The sequence below is a fragment of the Larimichthys crocea genome, unplaced genomic scaffold (genome assembly GCF_000972845.2).
Source record: "Larimichthys crocea isolate SSNF unplaced genomic scaffold, L_crocea_2.0 scaffold326, whole genome shotgun sequence".
Classification (NCBI taxonomy): domain Eukaryota; kingdom Metazoa; phylum Chordata; class Actinopteri; family Sciaenidae; genus Larimichthys; species Larimichthys crocea.
The window spans coordinates 46,637-73,726 of NW_020854308.1; the positions used below are offsets into that span (position 1 = coordinate 46,637).

At 41.9% G+C, this 27,090-nt stretch overlaps 1 protein-coding gene across 1 annotated transcript; it reads right to left on the reverse strand.

The window, feature by feature from the left end:
* Nucleotides 1-1,553: 1,553 nt before the first annotated feature.
* Nucleotides 1,554-25,988, reverse strand: shcbp1 (SHC SH2-domain binding protein 1). The gene is made up of 13 exons (XM_027276224.1): nucleotides 25,668-25,988; nucleotides 22,477-22,674; nucleotides 21,442-21,557; nucleotides 14,683-14,891; nucleotides 14,473-14,568; nucleotides 14,159-14,389; nucleotides 13,893-14,070; nucleotides 10,779-10,899; nucleotides 5,244-5,375; nucleotides 3,754-3,872; nucleotides 3,532-3,618; nucleotides 2,915-3,053; nucleotides 1,554-2,833 (listed from the first exon to the last, which is right to left on the reverse strand). The coding sequence occupies exons 1-13, from the start codon at nucleotides 25,828-25,830 to the stop codon at nucleotides 2,547-2,549; spliced, it is 2,076 nt and encodes a 691-aa protein (XP_027132025.1). The 5' UTR covers nucleotides 25,831-25,988; the 3' UTR covers nucleotides 1,554-2,546.
* Between the last annotated feature and the right edge of the window lie 1,102 nt (nucleotides 25,989-27,090).

Below are 27,090 nucleotides of genomic sequence, written 5' to 3' on the forward strand. Positions count from 1 at the left end.
CCCAGGCAGACTGTGCGGAAGTTGCGGAAATATCGCGGTGATTGGTTAAAATTGCAACACCACCCTGAATTAACGGGGATTCACTGAAGTTGCAAATTGTAACATCGCAAATTCCTGGAGGGTTTGATAAAGGCCTGGCAAAGCATCACAGAGGAAACCCAGCATTTGGTGTCCATGGGCTTTAGACTTTAAGCAACCATTGTCTACAAAGGATTATTGGAAAAGTATTAAAAGATAAATATTTATTTATGAATATGTTCATTTGTCCAATTATTTTTGGACAAATGATAGTAGTATAATAGTTGCAATTTCTAAATGTTTCATTCAACTTTTTTGTTTAACGCATTGAATCAAATCTGAAATTCTGCACTTCAATTGCATCTCGGTTATTTCATTCATTCCAATCCAATGTGGAGGTGTGCTGAGCCAAAATTATGAAAATTTGATCACTGTTTTTTTAGACCTTACTGTATGTAGCGCCTTTCTAGTCTTGCAACCACTCAAAGCGCTTATGTTTGTTGTTTGTGTTTGTGTTGATTTGTCCTGTACACGTGACATCCATTGCACGTCTGTCCGTCCTGGGAGAGGGATCCCTCCTCTGTGGCTCTTCCTGAGGTTTCTTCCACATTTTTTTCCCTGTTAAAAGGGTTTTTGTGGGCAAGTTTTTCCTCACTCGAACCGAGGGTCTAAGGACAGAGGGTGTCACTCCCTGTACAGATTGTAAAGCCCTCTGAGGCAAATGTACTTTGTGACTTTGGGCTATACAAATAAAATTGATTTGATTTGATTTGATTTGATTTGATTTATACACATACATCTCATTCACCCATTCACACACTGGTGACAGATGGAGCAATTTGGGGTTCAATATCTTGACATGCAGATTGGAGGAAGCAGGGATTGAACTCCCAATCATCTGGTTAGTGGACGACCTGCTCCTTAGCCACAGCTGCCTAAGTCTTTATAATACTGAGGTGTCTGCACATAGATGCCTAGTTACATACTAAAATGGTATACATTAAGACACTTGTCTGTGTCGTTAGCATGTTTGGATAGGGGTATTGGAGAGCTGCCATCCTGACGTCACTGTCTGGTGTGTTTGCGGCACATTGTCAAGTTTGTTAATGTATGTATTAAGTGAGTTAAACCATGTAATACCATTTATGTTAAGAGTTATGTGGAATGTAACCAGGGAGAGTGTGCTTAGGGCACACTGTCAAGTGTGTTAATCATCCTGGGAGAGGGGCCTCTCTTTTTCTCTGTTCCTTTCTTTTCCTAAGAGTTATACTATTGTTTACTTTGACTGCATGTCTTGGAAGCATAACCTCCATTGTATATAAGGACTTGCCCCACATAGTTCGGGAGAGTCTCATCATTCGGCCAGGGGCTCTCCAAGTAACGTTTTACTTGCTACGATACTGAATTTACTGTAATAAATTTGTTATACAACTAAGACAGTGTCGGCAGAGTTTTTCCTCAAACATCTTCAACTGCATCGCCACTGAATATACGACAATACCAAAAGCCAAAATAAATCGGGTAGATAAATAGTTGATTAACTGCTTTTTTATTTGACAGAAGAGCACAAAACAGACAAAGCAAGGAGAGGCATAGACATGGACCATGGGCCAAGGGCCAAGGACCATAGGCCAGAATTGAGGAAGGACATACCCTTTATTTATGGGGTGCCCTGAAAGCTCATGACTCAACTCTTGAGTCAGCTTACAACACACTTTATAGGATAGGATTATCACACTGATTTTTCATCTGCATAAAATTCATTATATTTACAACTTTCATGAGTGGCAGTATAAAAGTCCAGTGTGCAGAACTTACTGCAACATCTACTGGTTGCAAAATTGAACTGAACACTGCATGCCTCACCCTCTAATTCCAAGCACAAAAGAGAAATGACAGTGACTGTGAAACTCGTAAAAAGCCAACTAGAGCCAGTGTTTGGTTTGTCCTTTCTGGGCTACTATAGAAACATGGCGGTGCAACAAAACCCCTTCCACTGTTGGATAAAAGTCCCATTTTAAAAAGGTATCAAAAACAACAATTCTTATTTTCAGGTTACTTTACAGTTATGAAAACAAAGTTCTGTATATAATATTCCACATCTGCCAACAGATCCCTCAAATGTTACATACTGGACTCATTTGTATCACCATAATCAACATTTTAAAAAAGTGTCCATAACAAAAGAAATAACTATTTGTGTGAACTCAGAATAATCAGCGGTTAACTGCTTTTAGCATGCCACCAAACGTAAAGTCAAAACCACCAAAAACTGCATCAAAAGTGACAAGTGAATTTCTAATAACGAAGGAACGAACAAACAAAGGAACAATGCATTTAAAACATTGTGTCTGGAGCCAAAAGGAATATTTGTTTTATGACAAAGTAAAGAAATCAACTAAAATGGAATGCTGACATTAAATACTTACTGCTCCAAAACTGGAAGGATCTGAAAAGATGTGCAAATGTGATGTGTTGTAAAGTTTAAACGTTCTAAAGTTTCTATAAAAAAGTTCTGATGTTGTCTGTTAGTAAAAAAAGGTGCCAAAGTCACCCATGCCGTTACGTCTGAACTGGTTTCCCTGAATGGAGACAAAGATCTGATGGTCAATCGGATCCTGCACGGCTCGGCTGCAGGTCTCCTTGTTTCTGCTCAGCTGACGACTAAACTGCCACTTCCTGCCTACGGTGGAGGCTGTGCTGTGGTTCTGTAATAATTCAGGCAGAACGTCTGCTGAGCTGCTGCTGGGCAGGTTTGATGTTGATGTTGTAGAAACACATTCCTGCTGTTTGTCAACTATCGGTCCAGCAGGTTCTTTTGGGAAGAAAAGGTTTGATCAATACTGATTACTTTTTACAATCAAATATGCCTCACCCGCTTATATAGCTCTACTACCTTCTGTCATGTCCTGACGAACTCTGTGTTGTTCTGCGTTGCTTGGTTTTACTACGATCACCCCATAGCCTTCATTGTAGTGGATCACATTGTTCTCCATGGTAATGGATGGCATCACATCCAGTTCATCAGCAAAGTCCTGTCCATACACAAATATTTTTATATTTGCAGACGGGAACACAGACAGCGTCAGTAAATGTGCGACTAACTTTTAGTTGTTGGCGAAAGCTTTGAAAAAAAAGTTAATAAATAAAAAGCATAATTAGTGAGGTTTGTGTTTGTACAACTCTTTGAATCTGTCGTTTAGAGGCATTAGTCCTTCTGTTGGCTGCGTTGTTGTATTTCACTATGTCAGAGCTCACCTGTGATTGGTTGTAACATTGCTGTCAGCTTGCACACTGAGAAGGAAACATCTAAACATAAATTGACTAACTGAGTGAAGTACTGTACTGCTCGTGATTTATGATCTTGTCTGTACATGCTGTGCTTGTCTCATTGTGTAAATAATAGTTTTATAACATGAAGCCTTCTGTGTTTATTGGAGAGTCCTTGGTACTAATGCTAGTCAGTCAGTATGTGTTTCCAAAGAGTCCAGAGTTTGGAGGAGTCTTTCTCACCTTGATGAGGATCCCATCCTTACAATGATGGATGCCATTACCAACCAGACTGCAAACACTACCGGGGTAAATCTCCACACCAGCTCCCTGGCGGAAACACATTTACAGACACCAACTAAACTGATTATAATATAATATAAGCAGAGAAATCTCCATAGCTGCTGCTCCCTAACAGCAGCTTCAAGAGTATCTACCTGCAATCAGAATCTTCTAAGCACTCACCTTTGAGCCATAAAGGTCACACATGTTCATGGTGAGGTGGGCCGATGTTCGAACAATAACTCCAGTGGTCTCACACTGCAGCACACAGTTCTTTATGTTCAGAGCCCCCTGACGCACACCTGACAGAAACAAGACAAGGAAATACACAATACAAAACATGAAGATTCATGACAAAAAAGTTTATTTCATGGGGCAGAACTTTACTGCCTACTAGGGATGTAACGATATGGAAAATTTGATATTGATTATAGTGACCAAATTATCACGGTTAACGATACTATCCTGATATTCTTAATTGCTCTACAAATGTCCAAAAAACACATACCGTATTTTCCACACTATAAGGCACACCTAAAAACCTTCAATTTTCTCAAAAGCCGACAGTGCGCCTTATAATCCGATGCGCCTTATATATGGATCAATATTGGTTACCGTGGTCAGGGGGCGTCGCCGAAGTAACCATAGACATGTAGACGCCGCATTGAGCGCTGAATCGTACGTCGACGCCGCCGCCATTTTCGATGTGGAAAAGTAGAGCGCAACCTTTTTCCTTGTATTAGTTTATGGGCAGATCTGCCATATCCAATATGGCGGACGCATTAACTTATCACAACAACGGACCAACCTGCTCAATGAGGCGTCTATGTATATATGTCTATGTATATATGTCTACAGAAGTAACAGCGGTAAGAACGGTAAAGAGGAATTCCTGTCCAACACCATTTGTGTCGCGAAAATACTACGTCACTGACATTACCTCGGGAAAATAATAAAACAGCTGTTTATTCATTTTGGGAGTGAACGGAGTTGTCAGAACACTGGTTTGTATTCTATTAAAAAAGTTCGACTGACTTATCTGACTGTTTTGTTGACATTCCCTTTAGCGCAGCTCCATCTAGTGGATGCATAACGCAACCCCAGCCACTACTGTAGCTTCTATTCTATGCACCTTATAATGCGGTGCGCCTTATAGTGCGGAAAATACGGTACATTGAAATAATTTCACGAAATCTTGTGATTTTGTTATCATACTAAAACATTAGATGTCAAAATCTTACCAAAATTAAAGTTTATTAAGAAACCCAAAATACCCCCAGGCCTTGGATTTTGACCTTCGCCACACTCCGCAAGCCAACCAGACACTCAGATCGGCCAAACCTCCACAGACAGCCTAAATGTCTCTGAAGCAGAGACTATCCCGGTGGATTCATGGACTAAACTCTGATCATCTACCTGTGTGTGTGTTCTCACTTTGTTTATTTCATGTACCAGATTCTAAATCTGAGTCCGACTCGCAACAGACAGACATAGAACAATAACAAAATAACAATTACCTCGATAAAGCTGTTAATCAGAGAAATAAAAAGTTAGTTCCTGATTGTTTCACAGCAGTTACATTCAGCACAAATAGATACGCCCACAGCAATGGATGTAATAGCGGTAATAGTTACAGCCCTACTGCTTACAGACCTAGATTCATGTATACTCACACAATATGCCCTCAATAGCATCGTGTTGGATAAACTTGATGTTTGACAGTCGGACATCAGCTCCTGTGGACTCCACAAAAGAGTCACCCTTGTTTTTCTTTTCAATCACCACCTCATCAGGAAGCCCAAAACCTGAGAGAGAGAGAGAGAGAGAGAGAGAGAGAGAGAGAGAGAGAGTGAGAGTGAGAGTGAGAGTGAGTGAGTGTTCAGGTTCATTCAGGTGGAATGCTGATTTGGTACAAAGCAAACCTTGAACACTCAATCGAATTGATAAAAAAAAGGCTGCTAAAAACCTGGGCGTCGTACTTGATGATCGTCTTTCTCTCTCTGAGCACATTTCCTCCGTAGCGAGGTCATCTCGCTATGCATTGTACAATATTAGAAAAATCAGACCGTACCTGACCCAATATGCCGCTCAGCTCCTGATACAGGCTACAGTCAGCTCCCGCCTCGATTATTGCAACTCGCTCTTGGCTGGCCTACCTGCTTGCGCGATCAGACCTTTGCAAATGGTCCAGAATGCCGCAGCGCGACTGGTTTTCAATCAACCTAAAAGGTCACATGTCACCCCACTCTTCAGCGACCTGCACTGGCTGCCTGTAGCTGCCAGAATTAAACACAAAGCTCTGACGCTAGCCTACAAAACCATCTCAGGATCTGCCCCTGCCTATCTCAGCGTCTTACTAAAGGCTCACGTCCCGACCAGGGCGTTACGCTCCGCTCATACAAACCGTCTAGTTGTACCCTCGCCTCTCGCAAAGCGAGGTCACTCTAAACTCTTCTCTGTGGTCGTCCCCAAATGGTGGAATGACCTACCAACGGCTACTAGAACAGCAACATCCCTTTCGACCTTTAAAAAAACTTGTAAAAACCTTTCTGTTTCGAGAATGCTTCCCTGCCTAACAAAACTAACAACTACTCTGTGCTCCTTTACACCTTTCTCAGCTTATGTCCTCCTCTGTAAGTCGCTTTGGATAAAAGCGTCTGCTAAATGCAATGTAATGTAATGTAATGTAATGTAATTTGGCTTAAAATAAAGAGAAATTGTTGCCACAGATAAAGATATATTCATGTGTGCAGTGTATATTCCCCCATCAGAATCCCCTTATCATAATAAAAATGTTTTCTCCATTCTTGAAGATGAGATCAGTCACTACCAGGCCCAGGGAAGCATACTGATCTGTGGAGACCTTAATGCCAGAACAGGTTTAGAACCAGATTCTATTAATCCACATGGAGACAAACATATACTTGGCCAAATCAGCATTCCTCTCCCTTCATATCTTTCACATCCCCAAAGAAACAACTTGGAGAAAACTGTCAACAAAAGCGGGCACCAACTCCTGCAGCTCTGTCAAACACTGGGTCTGTACATAGTCAGTGGTCAACTTCGAGGGGACTCCTTTGGTCTGTACACACACAGCTCTCCTCTTGGCAATAGCACAGTAGACTACAACATAACAGACCTAGACCCCTTTTATCTGAGAGCATGTACAGTCAGCCCCCTCACACCCTTATCTGACCACAGTAAAATGACGCTGTACATTAGAAAGAAAGTAACAGACCCTCACACAGCGGAGCCCAGTAAACTGAACTATACAAAACAACCTTATAGATGGACAAACAACAGCAAAGAGCAGAGAAAGCAATAACACATCAAACAATTCAATTTCAATTAGACCATTTTATCTCCAATTCATATTCCCACAGTGAAGATGGCCTGAATCAAGCTGTACGGGATATCAACGACATTTTTGACAATGCAGCAGAGTTATCCAATCTGAAACAGTATCAACATCACAAATCAAAGAAATCAGCCAATGAAAAGTGGTTTGATACAGACTGCAGACGTCTGAGAAAAACACAGACAACCTGACAACTCCGAGCTCCGCATCCGATACTGGGAAACATTGAAAATATACAGAAGAACACTCAGAATTAAAAGGGTTCAGCATGCACAGCACCAACTGAATGAAATCAGGTTGAATTGAGTCCATTGACTCAAATGATTTCTGGAAAAAATGGCAAACAATCAGCAAACCGCACAAAGAAGAATTGGCTATTCAAAATGGTGAAATTTGGAAACAACACTTTGAAAACCTTTGAAAATACTATTACACTGAATTCGGCCCAAAATGAGCTCCTGAACAAATTACAAACTCTAGAATCAGTCGTTAAAGACAACCAGAACCCTTTAGATTATCAAATTACTGAAAAGGAGCTTCTAACTAAAATCCAGGCCCTACAATCAAGGAAGGCCAGTGGTCCCGATGGCATTTTGAATGAAATGCTGAAGTTTAACAGCAAGAAATTCAACATTGCCATATTGAAATGACATTGGGTATTTCCCTGACATCTGGAGCAAAGGAATCATAACACCAATCTTTAAAAATGGAAATAAATTTGACCCAAACAATTACAGAGGCATATGTGTCAGCAGCAACCTGGGGAAGGAATTCTGCAGCATCCTAAACAGCCGACTGCAAGACTTCCTCAGCGCACATAACGTTCTGAGCAAGAGTCAAATTGGATTTACACCACGACACCCAACTGCTGACCACATTTATACCCTTCACACTCTCATTAACAAACATGTTCAATTCCTAAAGTTAATTGAAAAAGGTATAGGGGGGAGAATCTATGACATAATTAAAACAATATACATAAATAATAAATGTGCTGTGAAGATCAACAACATGGAAACAGATTTCTTCCTCCAAAGCAGAGGGGTGAAACAGGGCTGCAGTCTCAGCCCCACCCTGTTTAACATTTATATTGATGAATTTGCAAAATCACTTGAACAGTCGGATATCCCTGGCCTCACTCTCTCTGACACAGATATTAAATGCCTACTCTTTGCAGATGATCTAATACTGTTAGCTCCATCTAAAGAGGCATTACAACAGCAACTAGATCATCTGCAAAACTTCTGTGAGACCTGGGCCCTGACAGTTAACCTAGAGAAGACGGGGATTATGGTCTTCCAGAAACGACCCAGATGTCAGGGAAACCCAAACCAAAAGTTCTTACTGGGCTCCACTGACATTGAACACACGCATTACTACACATATTTTGTATAGCCCAAAGTCACAAAGTACATTTGCCTCAGAGGGCTTTACAATCTGTACAGGGAGTGACACCCTCTGTCCTTAGACCCTCGGTTCGAGTGAGGAAAAACTTGCCCACAAAAAACCTTTAACAGGGAAAAAATGTGGAAGAAACCTCAGGAAGAGCCACAGAGGAGGGATCCCTCTCCCAGGACGGACAGACGTGCAATGGATGTCACGTGTACAGGACAAATTAACACAAACATATTGTACAATGACTGATAAAATGACAATGAATTATAATGAATGATAAAAATGATTACAGTAATAGATATGGTAGCAATAATGACAGTAATAATATATGTAGTGGGCGTCGTGCAGGATCACAGCAGCAGCCACGATCCACGAGAACCTGCTGGACGACAGAGCACAGAAACTCCGGGGAAGTTTGGTTGAGAGAGATAGAGAGATAGAGAGATAGAGAGATAGATAGATAGATAGATAGATAGATAGATAGATAGATAGATAGACTGCACTGCACTGCAGGGTACAGCTGCACCCCTAAAAGGTGTGCACACTTGTCAGGCGTTATAAAAATTAGGATTATACTGGAGTGCAGATGTTTTAACTCTTATAATATTTGTGTTTCCTGTCTTTTGCATGTCTTGTGCACTTCCCTTATTTGGCCTGTGTTTTGCTGAGGCTGGCAGGGAGAGATATCAGTAGTTCAAGGACAGGAGAGACAAGGACATGAGAAACAGGCCTGAGAAGTGTCATTTTGATACATAATGTTCATTACTGAGCAGAAAACCAAAAAAGGACATTATGATATTATCTGTATCAGTGGGGAGGTGACATCCACGGAGACAGCCCATTTTTAGAAAATGTATAAGAACCAACTGTTAGAGCTCCTCAGGGAGCCTTTTCTCTGTAACCTCTTTGTGTGTTGCACTGCTAAATGCTCCTTCTTGTATGAGAATAATAAATTAAACTTTGAATCCAGTCTTCCTTATTTAAGGGTTTTTCTTTAAAAATTCCCCTAACAGACGTAAACCCAGACGGACGTCTGAATTTATCCACTCCTCCCATAGGTATTCAATACACACATCCAGATACAGTAAAACTCTATCCAATTTTAAATATTTCATTTGTCCCTTAACAGGCAGTCCCTAGGTAAGCCCGTTTAGAAACACAATTACACACATAAAAATATCAAAAAATACTATCAGAATTTTAGAGCGTTAAAATACAGATGATGAATGGCAGTGACCAGTGGACTTTAACACCACCATGACATTTGTCTCAAAGTGTCATAGGTTAAGTGTATCAGTCGTACATAAGGTACAGAGACTATCTGCAGCTGTTCACCAGTCAAAGGACTTCTGGGATAAAACCAAGCATCCTTCTATTTTTTTTCACATACAGTGAAACTAAAACAAAAATAACTTGTGTTTCCACACTTTAGATGTCCTAGACTGTTTGGCCGTTTGGAAGTAGAGGATGAAACAAGAGGGTTGCATTCTACAACTGCACAGCTAGCAGTCAGAGTACTTTACTATAAATTTGCTTCCAGAACGGAATGTTGTACAAAGTACCAGAGAAGTAAAGTATGTCAAAATTGTACTTGAGCACATTTATTCATTAAATGAAGTTACATTTCACCACTGGCTATTCTAAAATTTAACACAGAGATTTTTAGATTCACTGCAAATGTATATCATCCTATTATCCATCCCCTTAATAACTAATCATTAGTATTGGCCCTGATAAAAACATATCGGACAACCCCTAATCTGTAAGTCTGAAATGTTTCATTCACACAGTATCAATTTGAAGAATGACTTTTTGAAAACTGTGTCGAGTGACAATTTATTATTTAAATCTAAACTAACATCTGTGTCCACGTATCCCTGCATTATAGCTCCATATGACTGATGTGAGACATAATGGGTTGCAAAATTCAGGGAACTTTCCATGGGAATAAACCGGGAGTTCATAAAATGGAAGGTTGACTATATTGAAATTAGGGGGTAAGCATATTTGATATATGGTATTGATGTTTAACTTGCAAATAGCACATGAAAATGTATTCATAAATGTATACAGTAGATAGCTAGCTGATAGTTCTAGCTGATAAGTTCGATGCTAAATAAGCTATAGCTAGCATCATTTTAGTCACTGTTTATGAGACATCTTATCATGATGGTAGCTTACCCCTAATTACTAAAAACCCCCAAAATCCAGTTAATTCCTATAAATTCCCATGGAAAGTGTCTCTTGTGAAATATTTCCAAAATGCTCCAGCTTAACTTCCCATGGAAAGTTTCTGTAAATTTACCAGAAATTTGCTACACCTTTGCAACTCTATTTACAACATGGTGGTTGTCCATGGTGGTCTAGCACACTCATCTATATAAGAGATCAAATGAACTAACTGAGCTAACATCTATCTGAGGATCTCAGTGGAAACAATATATAAGCTTTATACCCTCTATAGTGATGGAGTCTGGTATGAAGATGGAGCTGCTGACATTGTAGACCCCTGGGAGAACAATGACCACATCACCATGATGGCACGAATCCACTGCTGATATTGGATCTCTATGGAACTGAACACACAGTGTAGTAGAGTTACACAGCCTGAACTCACCTACTGTATTTAGTAGCCATCAGGACAATCTAACAAAAACTGTGTCATTCTGTTTTATAACATTCACCAATGTGAATAATCAAAGTTTTAAAATGAGGATTTCATTTATTGAAAAGGGAAAAAGCTACCTGGCACTATGTGAAAAAGTAATTGCCCCCTAACCCTAATAACTGGTTGTGCCACCCTCAGCAGAAACAACTGCAGTTTGTGTCAATGAATCTTTCACATCGCTGTGGAGGAAGTCTGGCCCACTGTTCTTTGCAGAATTGTTTGAATTCAGCCACATTAGAGGGTTTCTGAGCATGAACAGCCTCTTTAAGGTCATGCCACAGCATCGTAATCAGATTAAGTGCGGACTTTGACTAGACCACTCCAAAACCTCGACTTTGTTTGTTTAAGCAGTTCAGAGGTGGACTCGTTGCTGTGTTTCAGATCATTATCCTGTTGTATAACTCAAGCGCACTTAAATTTAAAGTCACAAACTGATGGTCAGACATTTTCCTTCAGGATTTTCTGGTAGAGAGCAGAATTCATGATTTCATCAATAACAGCAAGTCATCCAGGTCCTGAAGCAGCTAAGAAGCCCCAGACCATCATACTACTACCACCACCATGTGTGACTGTTGGTATGATGTTGTTTAAAATTAGATGTTACATTAGTTTTGTGCCAGATGTAACGGGATGCACATCTTCCAAAAGGTTCAACTTGCCTCAACTTAACTGAGGCAAGTGAGGTCTTTAGATGCTGTTCTGGATCCTTCTGTGACCTCCTGGATGAGTCGTCGAGTACTTCTACTCTTTCACATAGGGATGGTAGGTTTGGAGCTTTTTTCCCTTAATAAATGAAAACATCATAAAAACTGCAAAATTGTATTCACTCAGGTCATCTTTGTCTAATATTAAAATTGCTTGATGATCTGAAACATTTAAGTGTGACTTTTTCCAAAGCACAGTACATACAGTGGGTATGGAAAGTATTTAGACCGCTTTAAATTTTTCACTCTTTGTTTCATTGCAGCCATTTACTAAAATCAAAAAAGTTAATTTTATTTCTCATTAATGTACACTCAGCACCTCATCTTGACAGAAAAAAAAAACAGAAATGTAGAAATTTTTGCAAATTTATTAAAAAAGAAAAACTGAAATATCACATGGTCATAAGTATTCAGACCCTTTGCTTAGTATTGAGTAGAAGCACCCTTTTGAGCTAGTACAGCCATGAGTCTTCTTGGGAATGATGCAACAAGTTTTTCACACCTGCATTTGGGGATCCTCTGCCAGTCTTCCTTGCAGATCCTCTCCAGTTCCGTCAGGTTGGATAGTGAACGTTGGTGGACAGCCATTTTCAGGTCTCTCCAGAGATGTTCAATTGAATTTAGGTCAGGGCTCTGGCTGGGCCAGTCACGAATGGTCACAGAGTTGTTCCGAAGCCACTCCTTTGTTATTTTAGCTGTGTGCTTAGGGTCATTGTCTTGTTGGAAGGTGAACCGTTGGCCCAGTCTGAGGTTCTGAGCACTCTGGAAGAGGTTTTCTTCCAGGATATCTCTGTACTTGGCCGCATTCATCTTTCCTTCAATTGCAACCAGTCGTCCTGTCCCTGCAGCTGAAAAACACCCCGATAGCATGATGCTGCCACCACCATGTTTCACTGTTGGGATTGTATTGGGCAGGTGATGTGCAGTGCCTGGTTTTCTCCACACATACCGCTTAGAGTTAATGCCAAAAAGTTCAATCTTCGTCTCATCAGACCATAGAATCTTATTTCTCATAGTCTGGTCGTGTGTTTTTTGGCAAACTCTATGCAGGCTTTCATATGTCTTGCACTGAGGAGAGGCTTCCGTCGGGCCACTCTGCCATAAAGCCCCGACTGGTGGAGGGCTGCAGTGATAGTTGACTTTGTGGAACTTTCTCCCATCTCCCTACTGCATCTCTGGAGCTCAGCCACAGTGATCTTTGGGTTCTTCTTTACCTCTCTCACCAAGGCTCTTCTCCCACGATTGCTCAGTTTAGCTGGACGGCCAGGTCTAGGAAGAGTTCTGGTCGTCCCAAACTTCTTCCATTTAAGGATTATGGAGGCCACTGTGCTCTTAGGAACCTTGAGTGCTGCAGAAATTCTTTTGTAACCTTGGCCAGATCTGTGCCTTGCCACAATTCTGTTCCTGAGCTCCTTGGGCAGTTCCTTCGACCTCATGACTCTCATTTGCTCTGACATGCGCTGTAAGGTCTTATATAGACAGGTGTGTGCCTTTCCTAATCAAGTCCTATCAGTTTAATTAAACACAGTTGGACTCCAATGAAGGAGTAGAACCATCTCAAGGAGGATCAGAAGAAATGGACAGCATGTGAGTTAAATATGAGTGTCACAGCAAAGGGTCTGAATACTTATGACCATGTGATATTTCAGTTTTTCTTTTTTAATAAATTTGCAAACATTTCTACATTTCTATTTTTTTTTTCTGTCAAGATGGGGTGCTGAGTGTACATTAATGAGAAATAAAATTAACTTTTTTGATTTTAGCAAATGGATGCAATGAAACAAAGAGTGAAAAATTTAAAGGGGTCTGAATACTTTCCGTACCCACTGTACAGCATACCACTGCACTTTGTTGTGGTTTGAATGATTACTGAAATCTTTTCTGTTCTGTAGCAGCTACATTCATAATGCAGTTTACAAACAAAGAAACAAAAAACATTAAGTAACGAACACACAAACTTTAGTGAATAATTGTTAATCAGCTATATCTAATCTTCTGCAGTTTATGTTTTGAGTGAACTAGTGAAAATGAAGGTCTAATCTGGCTAAACATTAGAAGCTACCTTCTAAATGTTTTCTACATTAATCTTTCCCAGTAAAGAGTGAGGAGTTATAAGAAGGTGTCAAATCCAGATCCAAAATGGACCTGTCCAGTGCAGTCTTTCCATGGTCATACTCTAAGTGTGTGTGGTACTGACCTGAACCTCAGTATCATCAGAGGAGCACTGAGGTAGCAATCTGTCACTGAGGAGGGACTGAAGCTGGTTGACACTGCAGTAGGCCATCACTACATGGACCACCTTCATACCTGATGCCCTGAGCCCACGGCTCTGCACACACTGCTGCCTGGCATTGCCTTTGTAGCCCAGCACATACCTAGAGAGGTGGTGGAAGTAAGATGGAGATATTGAAGGAAGGTTGGACAAGATAAAGAGGAAGTAGCGATTCTCAATTCATCCCCTACCTCAACAGTGGGTTCTCAATGATGTGCAGCTTGCGTTTCAGTGTCTCAAGCTGGTCATAGAGCTTTAGGCCCTCCACCATGGATATGTTGTCCAGCTCTGAGTCTGAGTCAGTGCTTAGACCATTGCGAAGCACCAAGAACTGCTGAAAACATTGCGAGCAGTTTTCCAGTAATGACTGGTATTCTGCCACCAGGCCTGCAGGGACTCTGTCCTCTAAGATGTCATAGTAACTGAGATAACAAGCATTTAGAATTAGAGTTCAGACGGATGAATCAACACATACATACAACACCTGGAGACTAAGTGTACTCACAGCCTGAGACGAGGCTCCACACAACGAACAAAGTAGTCAAAGTCATCATCTTCATCTTCTTCATCCCACTGCCTCCAGATGTGTTTATAGAAAAATCTACAGACATAAAAGGATCACATTATTGGGCAGTAAACTTAATCAAATTGTTTAAACATGTGGAGAAACAATAATAAGTTAGGTTCAAGCACTGGATCAAGTCGGCAGTCCCACCTTAGGTGCTCAAGAGCGAGGGCAGTTTGATCAAAGTCCCCAGACTGCTCGTAAACCACCTGCACCTCCTGCAGAGGGACTTTGTGCTGAGTGGCCTCAAGCAAAGACTGCATGGCTTCTTCAGTGACTTCACAGCCTCTGGTGTCACATTGCAGAGGTAGCACTAGCACCACACAAGCCGTCAGATCCTTCCAGTCCACATCCTGTACCTGAAACCATAAGTATATGTGCAATTAATCAATTTATGATGTGATTTATTTGTCATTTTACAATACTCGTCGTCGTCGCCTTCTTCCGCTTATCCGTTAGTCGGGTCACGGGGGCAGCAGCTTCAGCAGCTCTTCCAGGGGGACCCCAAGGCGTTCCCAGGCCAGCTGAGAGACATAGTCCCTCCAGCGTGTCCTGGATCTTCCCAGGGGCCGCCTCCCGGAGAGACATGCCCGGACAACCTCACCAGGGAAGCATCCAGGAGACATCCTCACTAGATGCCCGAGCCACCTCAACTGGTTCCTCTTGATGCGGAGTAGCAGCGGTTCTACTCTGAACTCCTCGCGGATGGCCGAGCTTCTCACCCTATCTCTAAGGGAGACCCCAGCCACCCTGCGAAGGAAGCTCATTTCGGCCGCTTGTATTTGCGATCTCATTCTTTCGGTCACTACCCAAAGCTTGTGACCATAGGTGAGGGTAGGAACGTAGATTGACTGGTAAATCGAGAGCTTCGCCTTTCGGCTCAGCTCCTTCTTCACCACGACGGACCGGTGCAGAGTCCGCATCACTGCAGAAGCTGCACCAATGCGCCGGTCAATCTCCCGCTCCATCCTTTCCTCACTCGTGAACAAGACCCCGAGATACTTGAACTCCTCCACTTGAGGCAGGATCTCATCCCCGACCCGGAGGTTGCACTCCATTTTTTTCCGGCTGAGAACCATGGCCTCGGACTTGGAGGTGCTGATTCTCATCCCAGCCGCTTCACACTCGGCAGGGAACTGCTCCAGAGAGAGCTGAAGGTCACCCCCCGATGAAGCCAACAGGACCAGATCATCCGCAAAAAGCAGCGACCGAATGCTGGGGCCACCGAACCGCAGCCTCTCAACACCCTGGCTGCGCCTAGAAATTCTGTCCATAAAGGTTATGAACAGAACCGGTGACAAAGGGCAGTCCTGGTGGAGTCCAACTCCCACTGGAAACAAGTCCGACTTATATGGAAGAATTATCCTATCTTTATTCAAGAGTGCACATTTTCAAAACATCACATGCTTGTGCTCACATTTCTTCTGCTTAAACACAAACATTTCACTCGCACTCAAATATGTCCTGTACGCGCTCAGATCTAATGTTCTGTGTGCTCTCAAATTTTTTCTGCTCGCCTCAAAACAGCACGTCCTCGTAGGTTGAAGTGTCTGCTCAGACTGAAGGATGTCCCGCCCTGCACTTAAATTAGTGTGTTTCACCAGCCAACAGGGAGACAGCTAGCATGTGGCCCAAACTTGGGTGTGTTCCTTCGCGCTTTTGAGCACTCCGCAGGGGCGGGTATATGGTCTGTTTGTAAAACTATCTCTCTCTTAAAACACACCAATTTACCATACTAGCCAGCTATTTGAATCGTCACCTATTTAAGATGCCAGCTTTTTTATGTATAATGAATCTTAAATAATCCTAAAAAGAATTATCGTCATTTAGATATCGTATGATTCTATTTATCGTAGATCGTTTCTAATTTTATATTAGCGGGATGTTTTATATACTATAAATACGCCTTATGGCATACCTGTCTTGCGGTAGCTGAGTGGTTAGGTACACCACCAGCAGAAATCTGAGTACGAGCACAAAATCTGAGCACAAGGACAATAAATCTGAGCACGAGAAGGAGAAATCATGCTCTCAAACTGAAAATGTGCGCTCTTCAATAAAGTTAGGATAATTCTTCTATAGACTTACTGCCGGCAATGCGGACCAAGCTCTGGCACCGGGAGTACAGGGACCGTATAGCCCGTATTAATGGGTCCGGAACCATACTCCCAGAGCACCCCCCACAAGACTCCCCGAGGGACACAGTTCAAAAAGCTCCTCGGCGGCAAGCCCTCGGGGTGGATCTCAGCCCCAGAGATAGGCGAGACCACCACGGGGTCCCCAGACTCTGCTTCCTCAGTGGAAGACGTGCTGGTGGGATTGAGGAGGTCTTCGAAGTAATCCCTCCACCGACCCAAGACGTCCCCAGTCGAGGTCAGCAGCACCCCATCCCCACTGAACACAGTGTTGACAGTGCACTAGTTCCCCCGCCTGAGCCGCCGGATGGTCCAGAACCTCCCCGAAGCCGTTCGAAAGTCACTCCATAGCCTCACCGAACTCCTCCTACGCCCGAATTTTAGCTTCCGCAACCGTTGAGGCCGCGCTCCATTTGGCACGTCGATACCTGTCAGCTGCTTCAGGAGACCCACAGGCCAAAAAGGATCTGTGGGACTCCTTCTTCAGCTTGGGTTCGGAGGGATGCCGCCACAACACCTTACGGCCACAGCTCCGGTCAGCTGCCTCGACAATGGAGGCACGGAACAGGGTCCACTCGGACTCAATGTCCCCCGCCTCCCCCGGGATGTGGGAGAAGCTCTCCCGGAGGTGCGAGTTGAAACTCTTTCTGACTGGAGATTCAGCCAGACGTTCTGAGCAAACCCGCACAGAACGTTTGGGCCTGCCAGGTCCGACTGCCATCCTCCCCCACCATCGGAGCCAACTCACCATCAGGTGGTGATCAGTTGACAGCTCCGCCCCCTCTCACCCGAGTGTCCAAAACATGTGGCTGCAAGTCCGACGACACGACCACAAAGTCGATCATCGAACTGTGGCCGAGGGCGTCCTGGTGCCAAGTGCACATATGGACACCCTTATGCTTGAACATGGTGTTCGTTATGGACAATCCATGACGAGCACAGAAGTCCAATAACAGAACATCACTTGGGTTCAGATCGGGGGGCCATTCCTCCCAATCACGCCCCTCCAGGTCTCACTATCGCTGCCCACGTGAGCATTGAAGTCCCCCAGGAGGACGAGGGAGTCCCCAGAGGGAGCGCTCTCCAGCACCCTCTCCAAAGACTTCAAAACGGGTGGGTCCTCCGAACTGCCATTCGGCGCATAGGCACAGACGACAGTCAACCCCTCTCAAGGAAACTGGTTCCGGGGCCCACGCTGTGCGTCGAAGCGAGCCCGACTATATCTAGCCAGTACCTCTCGACCTCATGCACCAGCTCAGGCTCCTTCCCCGCCAGAGAGGTGACGTTCGACGTCCCCAGAGCCAGCTTCTTCAGCTGGGGGTCCCCACCTTCGAATGCTGCCCAACTCTCTCCGCACGCACCCTCTGTGACCCCTTCCGGTGTTGGGCCCATGGGAAGGGGGGCCCATGTCACCTTTTCGGGCTGTGCCCGGCTGATAGGTGCTCGCCAACGAGCCCCTCCTCCAGGCCTGGCTCCAGGGGGGGCACCAGTGACCCACGTCCGGGCAAGGGAAACTTGGCTCCGTTGATAGACATTTCATCAGAGGGAATTGAGCTGAGCTTTGTCTGGTCCCTCACCTAGGAGCTGATTGCCATGGGTGACCCTAACAGGGCAGTGGCGTCACCAGGGGGTGGCCAGGGGTGGCCACGGCCCCCCCTACAAATTTGCTGGCCACCCCTCTCGTCTCGCCAGTCACATGGATTCTATCGTCAGTTATGTGTTTTATCCCAAATCATTCGGGTCAAATGCACAGCCAGGCCCAGGAAGCTTGACCTTCCATCACTCACAGTAGCCCTTGGCCAGCCCCGCCCCCCTGCCAGCTGTTGCGCACTCCGACAGTAAGGGCTCAGTACGAGTGAATGTCAGAATAACTGATTTTGCCTCTTGTTTCATCATAGATATCTCCCAGTCAAGAGCAGAGCAGCCCAAGCAGCCACAACCGAAACCCTTCCCTAGAACCTATAGGGGACAGGAGACTATTGATCCCTGGTGGGAAATTCTTGTTGAGTGTTTCTGTACTCGCTTGTTGCTTGCTTGCAATTGTTTTGATTACAATAAATGTACACCTTTAAATTAAGCTGTGTGTGTCTTTTTAAGGATTAAGTATTTCTGATTTTTTCTAGTAGCCTGTATACTACAACAGTATAATAAAATCCTGCAATGCTGGCTTTTAGTTTTGGTGTTCCACCCCAAGAATTTAAGTGGCCCCATCTGGCCACCCTTATGAAAATTTTTTGGAGGCGACCCTGCACCAGGGATCACCAGGCAAACCCCTCCACCGCGGTAAGGTGGCAGCTTAGTAAGTTGTAGCTGTATTACATGCATCAAAAATATATACAAATATTTTAAAAAGGTACAAAATGTAAGATTGTTCAGAACACTGCTATCTAGTGGTTAAAAATGGCACCACAGGCCAAATTCAAAACACTTTAGAGTTGTCTGGGTGCTTGAATAAGCCATCTGTAACAGCACTTACCTGTCAGTCAACCAGCATCATTATTTAAAACGCATCATGCGTCATGAACGAGTAAATTAGCTATAGAGACCAAAATGGTTTTGGTAGCAGGCTGTAAACATGTTTATTTCTGTGTAGATTAACCTAGTAACTTACTCGCAAGCGTCACAAGTTTGCATTATTACAGAAAACTTTAATGGATTCCTATAGGCAGTAGTAATGACTTTGAGCTTCTTTAATGATAAAGTTATAACTACAAAAGACGAAATTCATCACAGCAAAATATGAAAAACATTTTTTCCTTGCCTTTTGACTACAATGTTACTGCATCCAGAGGCAATACAACAAAGACTAACGTAGGACCTTCAAGCCAACCATCCACATGATGTCACATGCTGCACTAGGACAAGATGGAGCTACACTTCTGAAAAATGTAACTTACAAATTAGAACCTCATCAGGTGTTACAACAGATCCCAAATTATTAATTAATTTGGGATCTGTTGTAACACCTGAACACAAACACTTCAAACACTTCAGACAATTCTATAATGTCTTTATATTCTTCTGAACATGCGACCGACTCCTCTGCCCTCGACCATTTCTTTAGCTCTCTTAACATTCCTAGAGTAGATCTGTTAAGACTTTGGAAGAACAAGTCACTATTGCTGAACTTAGACAAGCAGCTTTTTCCATGCAAACAGGGAAATGTCCAGGTCCAGATGGATTTCCAATAGAATTTTATAGAAAATTCTTTACTTAAAATTAGCTCCAATTTTAATAGACAAGAATATTTTTTGTTATCTAAACTCCCAACGACTCTCATGCAGGCTACAATCTCATTTATTTTAAAGAAAGATAAAGACACCCTACTGGCCGCAAGTTATCGACCCATAAGTTTGTTGTCTGTGGACCTAAAACTTTTGTCTAAACTACTTGCCATGCGTCTTGAATCAGTTCTTCCCACCATCATCTCGCCGGACCAGACAGGGTTTATTCATGGTAGATATTCTTTTTCTAATCACAGGTGGCTTTCTAATGTACATCATGTGTGGGGTATCAAAACAATCAAGGACTATAATGACGACATATTTTCATCTTTCCAGCAGACAAGTTGGCCCTTCCTAAAAATAATTTTCAGATATTTACAGATCTGTAGCTTTGTTAGAAATGTTTACCCTAGCTTTCCTAATTTACCAGAACCTACTGGCCTGGACCCATTCTTGACCGCGCTGCCTGCTTCGAAGGGCATGATCTTTGTGTTATATAATCTCATTTACTCTATAAAACCAGCCTCACTTCATACTATTAGGACGATATGGGAGAACAATTTGCAATGTGAACTCACAGATAATGTTTGGGATGAGTGTCTGCGGCTGGTCCATTCCTCCTCCATATCTGCTAGGCACGGGTTGCTACAGTGTAAGATTCTTCACCGCTGTCATTTAACTAAGGTCAGACTGTCTAAAATACATGGTGATGTTGATCCAATTTGTGACAGATGCCGCCAGTACCCGGCTACTTATTTCCATATGTTTTGGGCGTGCCCTTCCCTGAATACCTTTTGGTTGGAGATTTTTAATATTATTTCACAGGTCACCTCTGTTTCTTTCACACCAACAGCGGTTACTGCCCTATTTGGAGTTACCCTTATACCTGCTATACCAAATTATAAGAACAACCTGGTAGCTTTTGTAACCCTCCTAGCTAAACGTCTCATTCCTATAAAGTGGAAATCCCTGACTCCACCAACCTGTCGTGTGGATATTTGCTTTATCAACATAGAGAAAATCTGTTGCAAATATGGGTTAAAAAAAATATTCACTGACAGGTGTTAAACCTGTAAGACCTTTTAGAGTGGGAATCTTGTAAATTAAAGCAACTACATCTTGGTGTTTCATGTCCACTCTAAGCTGAGAGGCATCACTCAAACTTTAGGTCATCTCTCAATGGCTGTAAGACTTGTGTTTATACTTACATGAATCTGTGTGTGAAAACAGGTGAATGTGCTTAACTATACATTGGTAAAATTAGTTTTTGTGTTATTTGCCCTATTATTAGCTACTTACCTTGAAATTGAAATTGGAATTAACTTTGTATTAGTCTACTAGAAATGTCGGAAACATATTCCTCAGTTTAATGGGATTGGCAGAAGACAATGTTAAATATTTTTTTGTGGTGTTTTCAATACATTTGGGGGGCAAATTTTGTGAAATTTGCCGACTGTTGAAGTGTTTGATGTGTAAGACCCCCACGCAGCAGAAATTACATACTGTACATTTGGAATATTAAAGGATATGTGTATGAAAGCTGGTCTCACCTCCACCAAAACATCAAAGACATCAGTGGACCACAGAGCCAACCAATCACATGGCTCCACCACCTTCTCCAGGTAGTCTGCTGTAAAGGCCTTCACCTCAGAGGGCTTACAGTCTCCTACAGACAGACAGACAGACAGACAGACAGACAGAGACAGAGACAGAGTTAGGGCTGCCTCAGGTCATCTCTTGGTTATGCTGCCATAGGACTAGACTGCCAGGGGACTCCCCCTCCCTCCCGTCCCCCCTCTCTCTCTCGGTCTCACTCTCTCTCTCTGACTGTGTCTGTCTGTCTCTTTCAGGGTTATGCCTAGTCAGGCACGGTATTGGTTGAAGGTGCAGTCACATCTCCCTTACTGAAAACGGTGGGATTATACTGTTCATAAATGATCCAAGGAATGTCACCTGTACAGCAGAGAGACAGTGGCCCAGTACCCACTCACCTCACTGCACGTTATTGGACATGTGAAAGGGAAACTCCAGACAATAACTATTGGCGATACACGGCTGGGCGATATATCGATATTTTAATCAATATAGATATATTTTTTAAAGGCAATATAGCACATGACTATATTGTTCATATCAATATTGTTTATTTTGCGTTAAAATAACTATACATTTCTTCCTAGATTTGTTGCTAGTTGCTTTTTGGGAAAAAAATTAATTTCTAGAGGCTCTGAAAAGTCTCTATATATAGTGACAAAATTACAAAGTTGTCAACACTGGACCACTGATTAGTGTGTAAACAACCGAAGCAGCGGGGTTAGAGGTGGTGCACAGGTCTTGACACCTGTGTGTCAGCTGTTGCAGTGCATTGTGGGATTTGTAGTATGAGTGGTGGGAGTGAGATTTACCGGCGGGCTATTAATAACAGACATATGAAATTATCCGGCAACGGAAAAAATAACGATATATATCGAGTATCGTCATTCAGCCAAAAAAATATAGAGATATGACATTTGGTTCATATCGCCCAGCCCTTTTGACGAATGACATTGTTCACAAGAGATGTCTTAGCTTATGTCTCTAGTTACCAAGCATGTAGTCCTGATACACCTTGAACCTCTCATAGAACAGCAGATGGCTGGTCTGGAAGGTGTCAGGAAGACTCGAATTCACTCCTCCATGATGCTCACATCTCTGCAGCTGAGTCCCCAACTTTTCAGTATTGAAGTGGTCTGTGCCACTGTCATCACCAGCACTCTCATCTTCATCTTCATTCTGAAACAGAGCTTTTGGACAAACATAAATATGATCAAACACCTGTAGAGCAAGTTCAGTTTTCTTTTCTCTACCTTCAGTGTCTCTAGCCTTCAGCTGTTCATAAGTTCAAACTTTGCCTCATCAAGTGTTTGCCAATTATGCAGAGAGATAGATAAGTTTATGCACACTTACTATTTAATAACATCTCACATTTTGGTTTACATTAGTAATAGTCTCAGTAGGATTGACGAGACCAAGCTTGGGCCAATGTAGCAATTTAGAAACAGGTTTGAAATGACGCCAAAGTCCAGACCAAGCTGGTGATGCAAATTTTAACTACTACAGGTTGCAGGTGACTCGGCCACTACCAAGAACACAATGAGACTGGGGTTGCAAGTTATCCCACAATACTTTCTTGCAAGTGGTTCACAATAAAAGCTGAAAGACTAAATGATTTCTAGGGCTGGGTATCAATCAAAAGTTTTCAATACCAGTACCGATACCGGTTCCCAAGCGATACCTTTTTTGATACCTATTTTATAATATCAATTCTAATAAAATGAAAATTGCATTACACATTCCTTTTCACAAATTGGAGTTTATTTTTTCCCAAGTTATTTCCAGTGCAAAAAAGAACATGAACACAAACACACACTCACTCTCAAACACACACACACACACACACACACACACACACACACACACGCACACACACCTAAGTACTCTAACGTAACAGTTTTTCTTTAAGAAAATTAGCCTATTGGAGTTTGCATTACACATTCCTTTTCACATATTGGAGTTTCTTTTTTAAAGTTATTTACATTAACAAACACACGCACCCTCACATTTCCAAGTTATTTCTAATGCAAAAAGAACATGAACACAAACACACACACTCTCTCAATCAAACACTCACACGCATATTCACACACAGGCCTGAGTTAACAGTTTTTCTTTAAGAAAATGAGCATGTCTGCCTTCTCAGGGCACAGACTAGCCCTTTCCAGGCTGATTGTGTCCCCCGCAGTCGAAAATGTGCGCTCTTTCTAAATAGCGACGCCGGTCAGTACTTGGGAGAGAGTTGATATAACTAGTCTACTGGCTGGCCATGGGATTAGATCTTCATAAATAGCTGTATATAATATTTGGTTACACTTCAGAAATGTAATGCGCTGATTTTCTAATAGACCGCCATTCATTTGTTCGGGGTCATTTCACCTAAAAATGCCTGGACGTGTCAAAAGAACGTAAAGTACCTGGATGGTCGGACTTATCTATAATGGCATAATTAACCTCTAGGTATCGAAATGTGGAACCGAAAGACGAGGCATGTTTTGATACGCATAAGAACCGACACATTTTGGTCGGTGCCATGAAAGAACCGAATTTCACAGAATTCGGTGCCCAGCCCTAATGGTTTCTGTCCCAAACACTAAATGGCTTTTCATTTGAGACAGATACCGGAAGTGTTGCGTTTGTATTAAACAGCAGCAACAAGATTATTCCCTGCAATAATCATGTGACTTGTCCAGGGTCTACCCCGCCTTTCACCCAAAGTCAGCTGGGATAGACTCCAGCCCAATCGTGAACCTGATGAGGATAAGTGGTTACAGCTAATAGATAGATGGACACATTAAATAAAACAATTAACACATCACCATGAAGACACTGTTAACTATGCAACACCGTCTACTCAGCTGTGACACACACTCTGCTAATGCTGCATGTGCTGTAGACAGAGCTCAGATTATTGTAGCAACCACCCTCTATGGTTCACATTGAACAGCTCAACTGATTCAACCCTAGACCAATTATGTTTTTTATGTTTGAGTGGGTCTATGTGAAGAGCAAAAGAGGTAAAATGCATTGGCCATTGAAGCGCATGGAACATTTGTGTTTTGTGTGTTTCAGGGGCCCCAGTTCTTCACATTAGGAAGGAGAGGTTGGGAAACGAGGTTACAGTCTGCAACAAAACCACTAAGTGCCATCACCATCAAGGTGATGTCAAAGTTTTAAACAATGAGGTTTACGGTCACATAATAGACCTTTTTCACAGCAGCAATTTTGACATGAAATAGTAAGATTATCATGGGTGTTTCCAATGGCATTTATTAAGTTTCCCTTTGCTTTGGCGCCCTTTATGGTATTTACATAATAAACATCTGAGAACAAATACTAGATATTTATTATGTAAATACAGGATTTTAAAATCTGTTAAACCATTAAAAAGTATGTTACATTCTGACTATATTGTATATTACAAACTCACATTACATATTAACTTGTAAGTACCCATTGAATTTATACTCCTATACAAAAGAAAGTAGAGAGAAAGTAAACTAATCAGTGCTGCTTATACTTGCATTGTTTTCCCTTAAAATATTAAACAAATAATATAATATAATACAATAATAATAATATATATATATATATATTCTGCCATATTTTTAATCTGTTTCATAAACAAGAGCTGAAAATTAGTTTTAAGAAGTGTGTTTATGTTAAATACAAATAAATTTTAAAGCCAATCTCAAGATGTATGAAATGGGTCAGCTGTGGACCCAGTATTAATGTTGAGTCCAAATTATATTTTACAAGTAACGGTGATGGGCAGATTTGGCTGTGGAGCAGCTAGAGGCCGAAATACCATCACCTCAGCAGAACGCCTCACTTGATTTTTACTGGTACTCTGCAACTACGAAGCCCAGACTATCCAGTGCGACCAGTATCGCAACCTGTCTGACAACGTACGGAGTATCTCTGCCTCTCTGCTATACATGTATAGGCCTATTTACACAGAAGCCGGCTGCGTGCAGTATTGTGTAAGCAGAAAGGATTAAATTTCTCGATTACTCGACTTAACCAGAAAGTACCTTGAATAGATCGCTATAATTTATCATCTGTTAATTTGATTTTGGGGACCCGCAATAACGATAAAGTGTTTTATCCAAACATCGCAACACGGCGTATGACAACTAGTTAATACTGCTAAATGTTAGTATAAACATTGTACCACACAGACCTTGTGTTATAGCAGACACATTATGTGCCACTTCAGAAATCCCGTCGTTATTTTCCACGTCGACTTCAACGTTGACGTAGGACTCAGTATCAACCAGTACGATTTCTCTCATCTCATTTCCAGTTTCCTTTGTTCCAGCATTTTCCCGGGCTTCTTGCTCCATGAGATATTAAACAAAATTACTGAATATGTCGCCAAGTAAATGTTAATGGACTGAGTCAGTTAGTCGGCTGGACAAACACGACAGCACACACCCAGTTACTTTTAAAAGATTCCCGGTTTACATTGCGGCAGCCAATCGAGAACAATACAACTACAGGATGTACCGCCCCCCATAGACATAGTATATATGCCGCCCCCTAACACCGAGCTCCTGTAAGCCAATAGGAAAAGGGAATGCTACGGTGGCCGGGAACCCTCAATGCTGTCAATAAGAGAAACGCTGCAAATAAAATCCGGTTTTCAAAATAAGACGTGGGTGTTAAACGTATTAAACGTGTATTTATAAAATATGAAGAATGGTTTGATTTAAAAAAAAAAGTGTGTCTCATGAAACAAGTATGATCCTGCACTGCTTAAATGCTCATATGTACATTATGAAATATATTTAAAAAAATAAAATAAATTTTTAAAAAATATGACAAATGTTACAAATTCTATAAAAACAGGTTGTTCTCATACAGCAGGTGTGATCTCTGTTCTACATTGATTCTGAACCAATAGGTCACATGACCTCGAAGCTATTGAGCTTCAAATCTCATATTTACATTATGACATATATAAAAAAATTCATAGAAAAATATGACAAGTGTTAAAATTCTATAAAAAGGAGTGTGTCTCATACAGCAGGTGTACATAGGCTGTTCTACATTGATTTTGAGTCAATAGGTCACATGACCTGGAAGCTATTAAGCTTCAAAGCTCATATTTACATTCTGAAATATATTAAAAATTCATAAAAAATATGACAAGTGTTACAGTTCTAAAAAACATGTGTGTCTCATACAGCAGGTGTAGACTACTGTTCTCATTGATTCTGAACAATAGGTCACATGACCTGGAAGCTATTGAGCTTCAAAGCTCATTTACATTATGAAATATACAAAAAATCATAAAAATATGACAAGTGTTAAAAATTCTTTAAAAACGGTGTGTCTCATACAGCAGGTGTAGATCTACTGTTCTACATTGATTCTGAACCAATAGGTCACATGACCTCAAGCTATTGAGCTTCAAACTCATATTTACATTATGACATATTTAAAAAATTCATAGAAAAATATGACAAGTGTTAAAATTCTATAAAAGAGAGTGTGTCTCATACAGCAGGTGTAGATCTACTGTTCTACATTGATTTTGATCAATAGGTCACATGACCTCAAGCTATTGAGCTTTAAGCTCATATTTACATTTGAAATATATA

Bases quoted from the DNA above. Each gene is read 5' to 3' on its own strand.
- shcbp1 (XM_027276224.1), bottom strand. From the start codon at position 25,830: ATGGAGCAAGAAGCCCGGGAAAATGCTGGAACAAAGGAAACTGGAAAT. The intron at 14,390-14,472 runs GTGAGTACACTT...TTGTTATCTCAG, and splicing joins GTGGAGCCTCGTCTCAGGCT to TTACTATGACATCTTAGAGG. The intron at 3,619-3,753 runs GTGAGTGCTTAG...TGTTTCCGCCAG, and splicing joins GTGACCTTTATGGCTCAAAG to GGAGCTGGTGTGGAGATTTA.